The 13,975-nt window shown below is 40.5% G+C and overlaps 1 protein-coding gene across 1 annotated transcript in view; it reads left to right on the plus strand.

Moving 5' to 3' along the window:
• Positions 1 to 7,244: 7,244 nt before the first annotated feature.
• The window catches only part of ADGRV1 (adhesion G protein-coupled receptor V1), a 301,407-nt gene continuing 294,676 nt past the window's right edge, over positions 7,245 to 13,975 (plus strand). The window contains exon 1 of the mRNA XM_048504356.1: positions 7,245 to 7,336. Coding sequence (XP_048360313.1) covers positions 7,315 to 7,336 — 22 coding nt within the window. The 5' untranslated portion in view covers positions 7,245 to 7,314. The remainder of the gene's footprint in view (positions 7,337 to 13,975) is intronic.

Below are 13,975 nucleotides of genomic sequence, written 5' to 3' on the forward strand. Positions count from 1 at the left end.
GTGTAAGGTGATCTACTCAGAATCCTGGTGAAGTCTGTTCAGTAAAGTTGACTCCTAGTAAGGGATTCTTAGGATTTTCTACTTAGCCATCTAGACTCAAATGGATTAGGGAAAAAAGCGAAAGATAAATTCAAGGAGTTGGTTTTATAATGCTACCTAATATGTGATTTTGAGTTACTTGGAAGTGAATTATACTGAAATGATTTTAAACTGAGTGGCTACAATCCAATGCATGGTTATTGCTAGTTAGACCTCAGTGAAATCAGTGGGCGTTTTTACTCATATCTGTGCAGATTTGTTGTTGTTATGATTAAAAGCCACTACAAAACCTTGGGGTAAGGTAATGTGACTCTGTTATAGTTTTCATTTATGAATGATAACACTGTATTAATAGGTACTGAAATAGATGATTGGGTAAGCTCTGGAATTAAATGTGTAGTCATCAGCTAAAGTATTGAGAATTAAATGTCGCGTTGTTTTCTGTCTTGGCCATTTTCAAACAGATGTGAAAACGAATATTTATATGAAATGTGTTCTCTATAAACTGTATTACTCTGTATTATTTATTGTTGGTGTATTCTAGTAGTTAAATATTGGCCTCCTGGAATTTAAAGGTACAAATTTCCCCAGAAGACAGCATAATATTTTCCTTTCACTGTTCATAGGCTTCATTCATAAGCAACTCTAGTGGTGTGGTGAGTGACCACTGCAGCTATATCCACCCATACCCCACCCCACAAGGCTGGCTTCATGATGGATTCGTAACATTAATCATTTGAGTACTGGCTTTACCAGTGTATTTTGTCCATTAAGACTTTGACACTGAATGGGAAGTACCCAATTATAATAGCTAGTTATTTTATCAAAATATCCATATATTTTTCTTTGTATTTTTCAGAAGTTTATAAACACAGAATTTTAATAAAAGAATAAAATTGTTTAGCATGTTTGCACTTTTTATACAGCACAAGTTTATTTTAAATTTACATTCAAGTAATGCTCTAAATTGTTATACATCAATTCAACTTTAGCTGATGACTTTGAGAGATACCTGTATCCATAGAAATCAATTACTTTCTTACATTTTTAATTTTAAAGTTTATAAGAGCTGTACTGAACTGTGTGTACAGAAGGCTTCCAGTATAAGTGCACCATTTTAAAGTGCTTTCGCCATGCATTTAAAAGATATTTGCTCCTCCCCCGTTCTTTTGCAGCCTTTGTCTTTGAATTGGATCTATCCTTTCTACAAGACAGGCAGAATGCTTCAGAAATCTTTAGATTTTCTTTTACTGGCATGCTAAAGCCACTATTGTACGATTGTAGCTCATCTCCACACACTAAAGTGTTTACAAGGGCTGATATGCTTAACATGAGAAATTGATTTAACTGGAAGAAACAAGGAATTTGTTTCATTAGTTTTGTCTCAAAGCTTCAATATTGATTCAATGAAATGAATGGCTGGATCGTTTTGGAGGGGCCCTAACAAGCGGACAAATGCTTCCATGGTCACCCTGTGCTATGCAGCATGGTTGCCAAGCATTGTTAGTTTCCTCCCTCTGCTATTGAAGAAAAATAACAAACCACAGGGAAGCGCCACACATGGTGCACATAGAGGGAACAACTTAAAAGATCAAGATCAAGACAGTCTTACACATATTTCAGGGAGTGCAGTTTCTCCTGATTTTGCTAAGCACATGCAAAGAAAGAGTGCTGAGACCTATGCTGCTGTTGTCCAAACTGAAGTTTTAAATCATCCGTTTCATCTGTCTTTTGAAGATAAACTGATCAGTACTATTTTGTCTAAGAAGTTTTACTGATAGTCACTTCAAGCATTAATTTTTTTCTATACCAAGACTTTTGGTTATTGAAACATTTATCCCTGATTAATGATTTTGCATCTCTATTTTGCATTTCTATGCAGTGATGCTGATTAGTTTGCAGTGTTAATTTGGAATGATTAGATAATGTCAAAAATCTTGATTGGGTTGGAATTCAATCCATGCTTTCATAATATACTTTGATCTCAGTAACAGAATCTATGAAATGCTGTTATGCTGGTTGGTGTACTGTGTATTGATTGTGTAGTACAAGGCATTCTCATTTGTTGAGAGCCATGAGAAGGAAACATATAGGAAGACCCGGTACATGCATAAGGTTGCTGAAGCAGGAGATTTGCAAAGGGAATACAGCACAATGTTAGCTAACATGTGTGGTGATATGGAACATTTTAGAAAAACCAAGTCATCCCACAGAGAGCTCGAGATTTTAAAACAAATGACTCTTGTTCTGTGATTAAAAAAAAAGAACTGATAAATTAAAAATAGTCTTGCTGCAAGGAAGAATAGATGCCCCTTATCCATACTTTGAGCTGAGAGCTGCAGCCATTGTTCCCTCCTTCCATGTTTTAGTAGTAAGCTAGTAGGCCCCCATATGATCTGCTCAGAGATTTGAGTTCAAGTCTCAATTTAACATAGCCACAACTGGAACACTGAGTGAGATGGGAGATTTACTGCTCCTCACCAACATGTCAAGATAGTTGAGGCCACTAAGACTATTGTCTTCTAGTTGTTGACCTAGGACTATTTTGAAACTCATTTCTGAGTCTTGGCTTCAAAGCAGTTACCATGCCATGTATGACAAGGCGTAAAAATCTATTTTCATTCATCTCGCTTATATCTCACTTTTCATCCATGGAATTCAGGATCACATGTATGGATGGAGTGAATTTGTTATTATCCTCACAGGCATACTGTGAAGTAGCTTGGACTGAGAAAGAATGACATCCCAAGTTGATTTTGTAAGTTTCATAAGCCTGAATGATACCTGAACCCAAAGTCAGTGTCTAACGCTCTAACCCAAGGTTCCCTAGCCATGGAATTTTGAGTACAGGTAATAAATGCCACAACAAGGTGGCTGCCATGGGCATTTATTATAATAATAAAAGTTGGAAAGTTCTGTAGAAGGAGATCCAAAGCCAAGCAGTTTCTCATAATGAAAGCAGCTGTTTCCAAATGTGTGTTCATTACAGCACATAGATGATGCCTCTTAAGCTAGTCTTACTCCAATGAAATGGAAGAAAGCTAAGTATGTTTTTTTTCATTGAGGAAGAAATGATCTGGGAAAGTAGCCAGTGGCCAGTGACTGCCCTCAATTGCTTGTCTAGAAATCCAACAGGTAGGGTAGAGTGTAGCCACAACTACGAAAAATAATAGTTATAACCTGAATGGCACTAATTCATGAACTACTTACAGTAATGTCCAAAGTGCTGTTTTTAAAAAATGCTGAAGTGAAGAGTGCACTTAAGATACACAACATTATCAACACAAGCATGGAAAATACAATATAACTCATGAGAATACCCAAGACAAACAAGGAACATGCACCTATCTGATGACTGCTAAATATTAAGTCTTTAGTCCATTCCTATATAAGTACATTAATGCAGGAGAACCAGTGCCTATGAAGGTCCCACAGAACTTCTGTTGAGTTGGCAACCATTCAAATCTCCCGTTCCAATGTTTAGAAGGAGTTCTAGTTGTGGAAATTATTGTGCTGAAGTCTTCATGCAAAAATATACAGCTAGAATATGTAATCCTATTCAGAAAAAATTTCAAGGGATTTCTCAAAACCAATTATTGAAACTGGAAAATTCTTTTTCAATTGGCTCCCTTGACCACTCTCATGTAAAACTTTCCAATAGAATGCCTTCCGAGGTATTCAAGTGTTTTTGGTCATTCTTCCTCAGTACTATATCACATCTGCCAAAATCACTTAAATGGAGTCTAATAATATAGGAACAAATAATAAAAACAGGAAGGTAGAGATTTTTTTAGCAAAAATACATCTCAGTAATATATGGATTAATTAATCACATAAATCTGACATGGATATAAAATTCCTTATATATAGTATAAATACAGCTCATTAATATAAGTTAAATACTTTAATTTTTACATAAGCATTAAAAACAACATTGCTTACATCAAAATAGGTCTTAACCTTCATGATCCCCTGACAGCTGATATTACTGATAGCTTCCTGTGAGATCTACATATGTGCGTGGCCTGATATTTAACTCAGAATGGTAACTGAATACAGGTGTAGTTCATTGTGGTACTGCCCAATGAGTAAATGAAATGACAATTATGTCTATGTAAATCTAATATTCTTATTTCTTATTTTTACAGGTGTTAACCTTCGATCCTGATTTGTAGCACACTACAAGAACCAGAAAAAATCTATATCTGAGTTCAAACCCCTTTCAGAATGACTTTAATCTATATATACACTTTAATCCCTCTTGTAATATTTTCTTACGTCTATCCGTAATGTCTTTTTTGAAACTTATATAGTACACAGAAGTGCATGTCTTTATATGTATAAGTCTGTTGTGTAAAATGTTGGACAAGGGGAGCATCTGTAATTCCTTCAGTTCCTTCTGTGGGGGAAGGAGTCCCAGTCCCACCATTCCTGTTGCTTTGGGTCTGCACACCATGTTCCTTAGAGGAAGAGGGGAAGGAAGGTTCTCTTGCTCACCTGATTTCTCTTCCTTTCACTGACTGCCCTCCAGTTACCCTCCTGCAGAGCCTAGTGGGGCTGGTAGATTACTTTTTTACATCCCTTCTGCTGACACTACAACTTGCACATGCATCTTGCGATATCTCCATTTCTTGTGAGGCCTTGCAAGAGGCAGGGAGGTGTGCTATATGTTGGTGTCTCTGAGTCCTGCACCTCCAAACCCCATCAGGAGAGGCTGCTGATCACCTGTAGTGTGGGCAGTGACTTCCGATTGAGATGTCTTCTGGCCCCTGACAATATCATTACTTTGTTTCTGACTTTGTTCTTCTGACCAAGAACATTTGAATCTGTGGACAATTTTTTAAAATGTGCATAAGATCAATTTTACTCGCGTGACACTGTCAACATGAATGCAGAGTCAACACATCATTTTACACAAAATTTTATGCCACCATATATGTTTTTTAAATTTTCTCTTGAATCCATATAACTCCCAATGGTTGATTGTCTGAGCTGTTCTCTCCTTCATGGGAATTTGAAAAAAATACCAAATGAGAACTCCAAGTGAAAAAAATTGTTTGTCTGCCTTGCAAAATTGCTTTGAAATTTAGTAAAATTCTTCATCAAGGCAAAATTACCTCAGCCATTTCTAATAATAGTGTTGGTCTAATATATTGGTTCTGAAACTGGGTCAGACATGGGACCCAATGATGGATTGTGTCTTTCTTGCAGAAATTAGGAGGAAAAATAGATGAACTAAGATAGAAGGTTCTAGATTTGATGGCAAAGTTGAATTTGCCTCTACATGATGTGCAAAACAGGCATAAAATACAGTTTGTACCTCAGTAATATGTATTTATAAACACTAAACTTAAACAATAAATTATAAATTTCTTCATTGTAAACTAACATGAGATTCCTACATTTTATGTTGGGGAGGAGGGAAAGCAGTATGGACTTCGTTTTCAAGTGGTTGCTAAAAATTATAGTAAGTTTTAAAAGTTTGAGAACCACTGTTCTAGTATATAATATAGAGTCATCCAACAGTTGGTCTTTTATAGGGTGGTCTTTTATAGGCGGAGCCTGCTGCCCCTTCCTTCCGGTTTTTAAGGGAATGGTTAGTAGTTGCCATCTTTTATGTTGATCTTAATAATGCTGCATTTTAATGGGGTGGGGTTTATTTTATTAGAGCCTATTAACTGATATTTACTGAATTTTAATCTGATGTATGTGCTCTATTTTATACTTTGTTCACCGCCCTGAGCCCTCCGGGGGAGGGCAGTATATAAACCCAACAGATAGATAGATAGATAGATAGATAGATAGATAGATAGATAGATAGATAGATAGATAGATAGATAGATAGATAGATAGATCGATCGATCGATCGATCGATCGATCGATCGATCGATCGATCGATCGATCAGTGGAATTTCTACATAATGACTTTCCCTTTTAAAAACCACCCTTTCCCTTTTAAAAACCACCATTCACATTTTACCACCATGATATCTTTGTACCCCACCAGTCCTTTGGGGGGCCAACAGTAGCCACAGCACACATTGTGAGTGACCACATCTTAACTGGATTGTGCGTGAATTTCTGATACTCTTTTTCACTTGCTTCTATTGGCGTATTGGTGCTTTCACCTATGTGGAATAATGCACCGTCAATGCACTTTAAGAATTGTCTGCAAGTATGTTTTGCTATTTCATGCAGTAAAATCCAGCTGCAAAGTGAATTGACAGCAGATTGAAAGTGCATTGTTTGGCACTTGTGAAAGTGACCTATGTGTCATGAGGAGGAGGGCATGACCCTGCCTGTACAGAGTCTCAGTCGTTCTCACTCATTACATCAACCAGTGGCTTATAGCTCTGTGTTGATACTGATTTGCTCTTGGACTTCCTTATAGTGCAATGACATCTCTATCCTTCTGGATTTCGCACAGACTCTCACATAGAACAATGTGGTTTGCAAAGTTATACTAGGACAGCAGTTGCCACACACAACCCTTTACTCTCTTTTGCTAGAACAGAACCTGTTGGGATCAAGCTGTTAGTCACTCTTTCCTACTATAGCCTCTTTTCCTCCACCCACATAACTCTTTCAAGTCTTCCTTGTCTTATGTTTTCATTCATTCCTTGCCAACAAAAGGAAAAAGGCAAGACTTGAAAACAAACAAACTGAATGTCACCATATGTCAGCTTTGATTCGGTGGCAAAAAAGTGCTGGGTGTTTTTTTGCAATCAGAAGTAAAGCAATGTCTTAATGGCTAATGCAATTTTATTCCAGCATAATCTTTTGTGCACTCAAGTCCATATCTTTTGATTCAGTGGATGGCTCGTTTCCCCATCAACCGGCAGCTGAAGTATTATAACAGTGCAATATCCTATGACCTGTGCATCCTTCATTCATTAGATGGTGCTGGAAGGAAGGAAGGAGGGAAGGAAGGAAGGAAATTGCTGGAATCTTGACTTAGACCAAGCTTGGCCCACACAGAGAAGAAAAAATATACAGTTGGAGGAGGGAGCCCTCAACCCCTGCACCTGTATTTCACTCCTTGGAAAGCCAGCCCCTTCCAGCAGTTCCTTTGAGCCCCTTCCTGGGCTTGGTGGTCCACTGGTCCCCACCCAGCCAGCCAGGAGGCGGCAACGAGAATTAGGAGGAGGAGAGTTCAGGACGCAGCGCAGCCTGGCGTCAGAGGAGGGCTGGCCCGGGGGCGCGCATAATACAAGAGTGAGTGACGGGGAACAAGCGGGCTACGGGCTGGCTGGCTAGCGAGTCCACGGGACGCGGATGTCCACATCCCCGGGTCTAGGTAGGTCCCTCGTGGGAGATTATGTGCTTTTTTAGGGGGCGGGGCGGGCTGTATGCTTCTGCTGGGGGAATCCTTTCCTTTTGCCGCCGCACCTGTTGCAGCCGCTTGAGCTTTGCAGTGTTCGCCCGGAGCGCCTGCTGGAGAGCTGCCCACTCCGGCTGCCTTTTCTCTCCTTAGGCAGAATCCTGATACTAGACCTGCGTGGCGCGCTTAGTCTTTCTAACCCCAGGGAGGGTCCCGGGATGGGGGCAGGGCCACCCAGACCCACCGGGGTCGGGATGCCTGTGCATTCTCCGAGCTCCTGCAGTCCGTCATTTCCACTGGATTTCTTCTAAGCGGGAAAACTCCGCGCCATCACATACCGTATTTTGAGCTCTCTGAAATTAACATGGAAAACCCTTTCAAGTTTCTGGCGTGCAATGGATGCGTTTTGTCGCATAATTCTTTGACATTCGTGACTAGAAAACTTTTTTGTCCAAAAGTTATTTCTGAGAATGGTCTATCGGATATGCATCCAAATGCATCCAAAAAAGTTTTCTAGTCACGAATGTCAAAGAATTATGCGACAGAATTATTATCGCCATTTGAAAAGTGGTACCTCTGCATCAACGGTACACAGTTAGCATTGCTTATTTATATGCTATGAATATTAATCTACTAATTATTCCACATTCCTTGATACACTATTTTCCACCACGTTATGGCCTATTTATTTTTAAATGTATATAAGTAATGTGTAGTCCATCATTCCCACTTGGACTCAAGGTGGATTACACAAACTCGAGACAAACAACAGGATTGGACATTTGGTGGAAAAGCTTAGGGTTGTATAACCATCCAGAACTCTAAAAACAGAACTGAAGCAAAAACTGAAAAGAACTGTATGCATCCAAATACATGAGTAATAAACACATAGAACAGAATCAATTCATTGCACACATGACTTTTCTTTTCTTCCACCTAAAGCTTCAATTCTTTACTGTGTAACAGAAAATGATCAGAAATGCATTACAAAGACTTCAAGAGCATGATCTGGACCTAATCTGTAGATCCTAGCAATTTCAGCGAAAATTTCAGCACATGATTAGTAATCTTTTCACAAAAGTGAGACATAGATATGCTTAACTTGGGCAAAGTCATACCCTAAGGCAGGAGTGTAAAATTCAATTGCACAGAGGGCCAAAATTCAAAGTACACTTTAGGTTGCCCCCCCCCCCCCAACAGGATAACCATTTATTGCCAGGCATGCAAACCCCCTCTGTCCATGGAGAAGGCTCTGTTGGGCAGAGGGGACAGCAGCGCATGCAAACCCCCTCTGCCCCATGGAGAAGGCAGCTGCCTGCTCTGTTGGGCAGAGGGGATGGCGGCGGCGGCCTGCCTGGTGCTGCTGCTCTTGCGTCGCACAAGCTGGTGACACCATACTTGCAAACGCTCTCTGCCCCATGGAAAAGGCAGCTTCCTGCTCCATTGGGCAGAGAGGGGACTTGCCTGCCTGCTGCTGCTATTGCGCCGCGTGAGCCGGGAACACCGGGCATGCAAATTCTCTCTGCCCCATGGAGAAGGCAGCTGAGCCGCCTGCTCCATTGGGCAGAGACGGGACAGCAGCAGCAGCGTGCCTGCCGCCACTGCTTTTGTGCCGCATGAGCCGGCAATACCGACCTTTCAAACCCTCTCTTCCCCATGGAGAAGGCAGCTTCCTGCTCCATTGGGCAGAGAAGGGACTTGCCTGCCTGCCTGCCTGCCTGCTGCTCTTACGCTATGCGAGCCGGGAACAACGGCCATGCAAACCCTCTCTGCCCCATGGAGAAGGCAGCCGCCTGCTCCGTTGGGCAGAGAGGGGATGGCAGCAGCAGCCTGGCAGCACTAGGCATGCAAACCCCCTCTGCCCTACGGAGAGCAGCAGCTTCTGTTCATCCCACATGGCAGCCTACCCTGCAGGTATGCATAGAAGTCAGGGCAGGACTCCCCTGGCGCAAAGCTGAATCTGGACCTCCCATCCGCCCCTTCCACTCCGCCGCCTTACCCAAAGCATGACCCAGAGATGGGGCGGCTCTTGCAAAAAACTCATGCAAAGCACCAGGCAAAAAAACACACACCAACTTCTGCCCGCAAGGAGATGCCACGGGGACTTGGAGGCGGGGAGTGTGCAAGTTTGGGTGGAGTGAAAGAGGAGGGCTTGCCCTTCTTTTGGCTTGGAATTCTGTAATTCATGGCCCACTTTTTTGCATGGATTACAGGGCTAGGGGCGTGTGTTTGCAATGGGTCAGCTCTCTTGCAAGGATAGGAGATTATTTTCCTTCTCCTTTTGAGTCTGCAACTTTGGGGAGGGGTGAGCATTACTTACAAAGGATTGCAAAGTTTGCATGCAAATAGGGTTCCCTGGGAGGGAATCTCTCAGCTGGCTGGCCTTTTGCAAATGCGGGGTTAAAAGCTGCAGAACGAAAGGGAAACTGGAGGCAGTTGATGCTCAAGTTGCAGCCCCAGAGGCTTAGTTGGAGCTGCTCTTCGAATGCCAAGGAACCCCTCTAATAAATACACTGAGTGTCCCCTGTGATTCTCTCTGCAGTCCCCAGAGCAGGTTTGCTGCCAGAGAAGGCCCAAAGGGCAGCAGCTGGGACCCGGGGGAGGGGCAGCCGGGCCCAAAATGGAGCCAGAGCAGCCCTGAGAGGGGAAGCCTGCTTGCCTCCTCCTTCTTCCCTTACTGCAGGCTGCAAGCTTCAGGCTCCTGCTGTTGGTTTTGGTGGGTACAAGAGGCCCCCTTGGCTGCAGCCTTCCCCCCCCCCCTTCCCCAGGTCCAACACCGCCCCTCCCCCGGCTCCAGGCCTGCGGGCCAGACAATGAATTTGACACATGTGCCCTAAGGCTTCAATTCGGTGTGGTCTTACTTGATTGTAAGCCCTAATGAATACATAGGGATCTTCTTCTGAGTAACCTTGCATAGGATTGTGCTGTATCATCAAAACATCATGTGAGTATTGGTAAAATAGTACTGGAGTATGAGATTAGGTTTAATGTGCTGTCAGATGTTACAACAATTTAAATTATTGTTCTTTTCTAGTTGAGCATTTTTGGAGGTGAAACACAGCTATCATATAGTAGTGCCTTTAGGTTTGACTCAGGATATCAGGTGGTTCCCTCACCCAATGGTGATAATTGACTCCTACTCAGAGAAAACACTGCATTAAAGCTTCCATTGGTTGGGAAGGGGGCGGGGATTAAAAGTTTGGAAAATAATTTTTAATAGTCCTAATAAAATTTCTTGTTGCAAAACCATAGATTTCATCAGTATTGGCAATATAATAAAATGCACTTTGAAGCCTTTGGAAACTTGGGGTTGGAATGAGTTTAAACCTCGGTTAAATTTTTGTACAGTCTTTCGTCAAGCAGATAACAACCAGGGGTATAATCCAAACACATCCCACTGTTTTTGGTTGAAAAATTGAAAATTCTCTGTTTCTATACTCCTGACTTTAGCAAAGGAAATATAGTTCTCCAGTCTGCTTTTGTGTTTTCTCATGTCCAAATAATTTTACTAATTAAACTGGATGTTGTTTTAGCTGCAGAATATATGTTTGTGGAACACTTTTCTTCATTAGATTAAGCCTACTTCTGTTGGACAAGTCTCACTTTAAATCAAGATGTACATGAATTTTGCATCAAATCTTGTAGGTATAAGCACATTGAACGCAATGGGAATTACTTCTGACCATACACGTTTAGGATTGTTATGCTAGTCACATAGAGCCCACATTACTAAATTGTTGAACAGATTAGTAAATTTATGACTGAACATTTTTCTACTTATTTCATTGGGTCCACCATAATTTTTGAATTGAAATGTTTTGTATCTTCAGTTTATAATCACAGTAGGTCACAGAATTTCCTCTATCTGAGAGTATTGGTTAGATATGCAAATAAAAATTCTAAGTATTGAGTTTAAATTATACTCGGGGTAAATTTTTTTCAAGTGAAGTCAATTTTTGAGCAAAATGGAGATTGATGACCATTTATTGAAGGATAAATGTCACCTCTGTAAAGCAGGAGTGTAAAATCAGATAACTGTGGGAGGTCACTGATCCTCCCTAATCCAAAGGGTGACATTATTATGCTAGGAAAACAATTAAATAGTCTCATCTTTGGAAACCCTTTTGCCAGAAATTCAGAAGTGTGAGAATCTGTTTGGTTCTACTGAGGAGGGAAAAGGCTTCAGGTTAAGAGGGCTTAAATGTAGGCAGGGTCATTCAGTCTCAGAGGAATCTATAATGCTTAAAATGCCACTGCTGCAAACTGGAGTAACAGCACATTTCAGCATATTAGTATTTGATGTAACAATACAAAATTGTGGTGTGTTTCTCTATAAACTTGATTATATCTTAAAATGTCATCCCACTAAAAATATAAGCAACACAGTTGTAACATTCATATGGTGATGCAAAATAAGATGATAAATTCCAGTGGGTTTTGAATGTAGAGATGGAAACAGCTTCCTTTATAGTTCTGTAATAAATCTGTAATTAAAGTGTAGATGGTTAAGCTTTATAAGTATAGTCACATTTTAAAAAGTAATCTGTGGCTGATGTCTCACTTGGTATCAGAAACAAACCCCTTCCCCCCACGCCCTCCCCCCCCCCCCTACTTCTAGTCTGGTTTGGTAATACTTGGACTTTGAACTGTTCCAAGATTTCATGGGGATTTAACATGGCCTTAATTCAGCCATCTGCTATAGATTTAGTAGGCCAAGGGTATCTGAAGTATTTGAACTTTAGAAATTTCTCACATGTTTGAAGGTTGGGGGAAAAGCTACCTTTATAAATAGATTTTGAATAATTCCTAGCGAGACAACAGTGCAGAAGTTGGGGGTAGGGAGTGTTTATGTAATGCCCAAGCCCTGATGTCTGCCTTTAGTGTTGCTGAAAGGCAATTAGCATTTCAACCAGCCAATTTGGTTACATGTAGTAAAGTACTTGGGTTTGTAATTTGCTTCCCTCTGCTTGGTTCTGTTGAGAACTAGCCCTTGTGTAATCCTCTCAAAGTACCTTTCTTTCCAGCCTGGTCATTGTTGCTGGTTTTAAATAACTAATCAACAAAGAGGCTTCCTTGTCTTGAACTCCAGGGGTTCAATAGAGCAGGGAAAGCAAAATACTCAACTAATAAGGAAATGATTATAATTTTTAAATAGTCACTATTAAATTATAGCACAGGTTACAGGGTTTAGAAAGGCCTAAAAAAGCTGGCAGTTCAGGGAAAGATAAAATTACATGTCTTTAAAATCAGAAAGCTTTCAATACCATGTTTCCTCTAGTCAGCAAGGAGATAAGATGCTGCATCATTCTAATTTGTTCTCCTCCTGGATAAACATGGGAGATAATTGGTATGGTAAATTGGATATGAGGTTAACCACCTTTATGAAAAGGGTGGAAATGTGGTCCCCCCCCCCCCTTTGGAGAGTGTGTTCTGTGAAAGCAAATCAGCAGGGAAAAAAACCTTTCTAGATTTTAGAAAAAGAGGCATGATTAAATCAGTGGAAAGGATTTTGATGCACTTTTGTAATTTAGAATAACCCTGAAACTGTGCAGTACAGTTGTTAGCATTTGAAATATAATTGTATGTTGTCAGGCACAGCTGAATAATTTATTTGTACACTTTACAAACACATTAACATGCAGTGTGGTTTATGTACATTTATTCCTTTTGAAAGAAGCATCACACAGGATAATATTATTCCTTTTGTCCATCAAAGAGCCCAGTCCAGTTCTTACAGTACAATAGAAAGCTCAATGAACAAGGAGCTTTTGGGGATGGGTAGGGTGACTGACATTTCTTTGTACCCCATCACAGGGTGGTGTCTTACACTGCTGCTTACTTCCAAGCAGGAGAAAACAGGAGAGTTTTCCATTTGTCTTAAGCCAGATGGTACAGCAGCTTCCATTTTCTTAGCAACAACTACAGCTCAGGAGAAGATCAGGCTGCACTTGAAAGTAATACCATTTTATTTGTGTCTCACACAGAAATTCACTCCTTGCCTGCTTCAAATATGGCTTCATCCAAATTATTATTGAAGAAACTATAACAAAATGTTCCTTTTTAATATGGCCAAATAGTACAGAATTATTAAGTTTTCCATAAATAATGATACAACAAAAGGTATCAGCCCTAAATGACTTCTTTAGACTGCCACCCTTGCTTTTTTTCCCTCTGCGAGAATTTTGATTTCAGTCACTATGAGTATGTTTGTAATGATTAAAAGTGTGAGTTGAAAGTGCTTCCCTATATGAATTTTGCATTGCATGCAGTAGCCTTTCATCACTGTCTTCTGATTATGACTAATGTGTACTAATGTCACAAAAAAAGTGAAATGCAATTGTACTGTATTATATAGTTTGGTATTTATAGAATTTTGACCTTCAGAATTTCAAATTTATTTTACAGTTAATTTAGACATGTTTTTTTCTTACATGATAAAAAAGCAGGGTAGATTTCTCATCTACCCTTTGGGTCTGTGGAAAGCACAGCTCATGTCAGTTTTGCTGTTGTTTTTGCTTGCTGTGGGAATGGGTAGGGTACCAGTAAAGAGAGAAACTATGACGGCTTGCATGGATCAGACATGGTCCCATCAGATTCCTCTAAGTAATACTCAGT

Source organism: Sphaerodactylus townsendi, linkage group LG07 (assembly GCF_021028975.2).
Source record: "Sphaerodactylus townsendi isolate TG3544 linkage group LG07, MPM_Stown_v2.3, whole genome shotgun sequence".
Classification (NCBI taxonomy): Eukaryota; Metazoa; Chordata; class Lepidosauria; order Squamata; family Sphaerodactylidae; genus Sphaerodactylus; species Sphaerodactylus townsendi.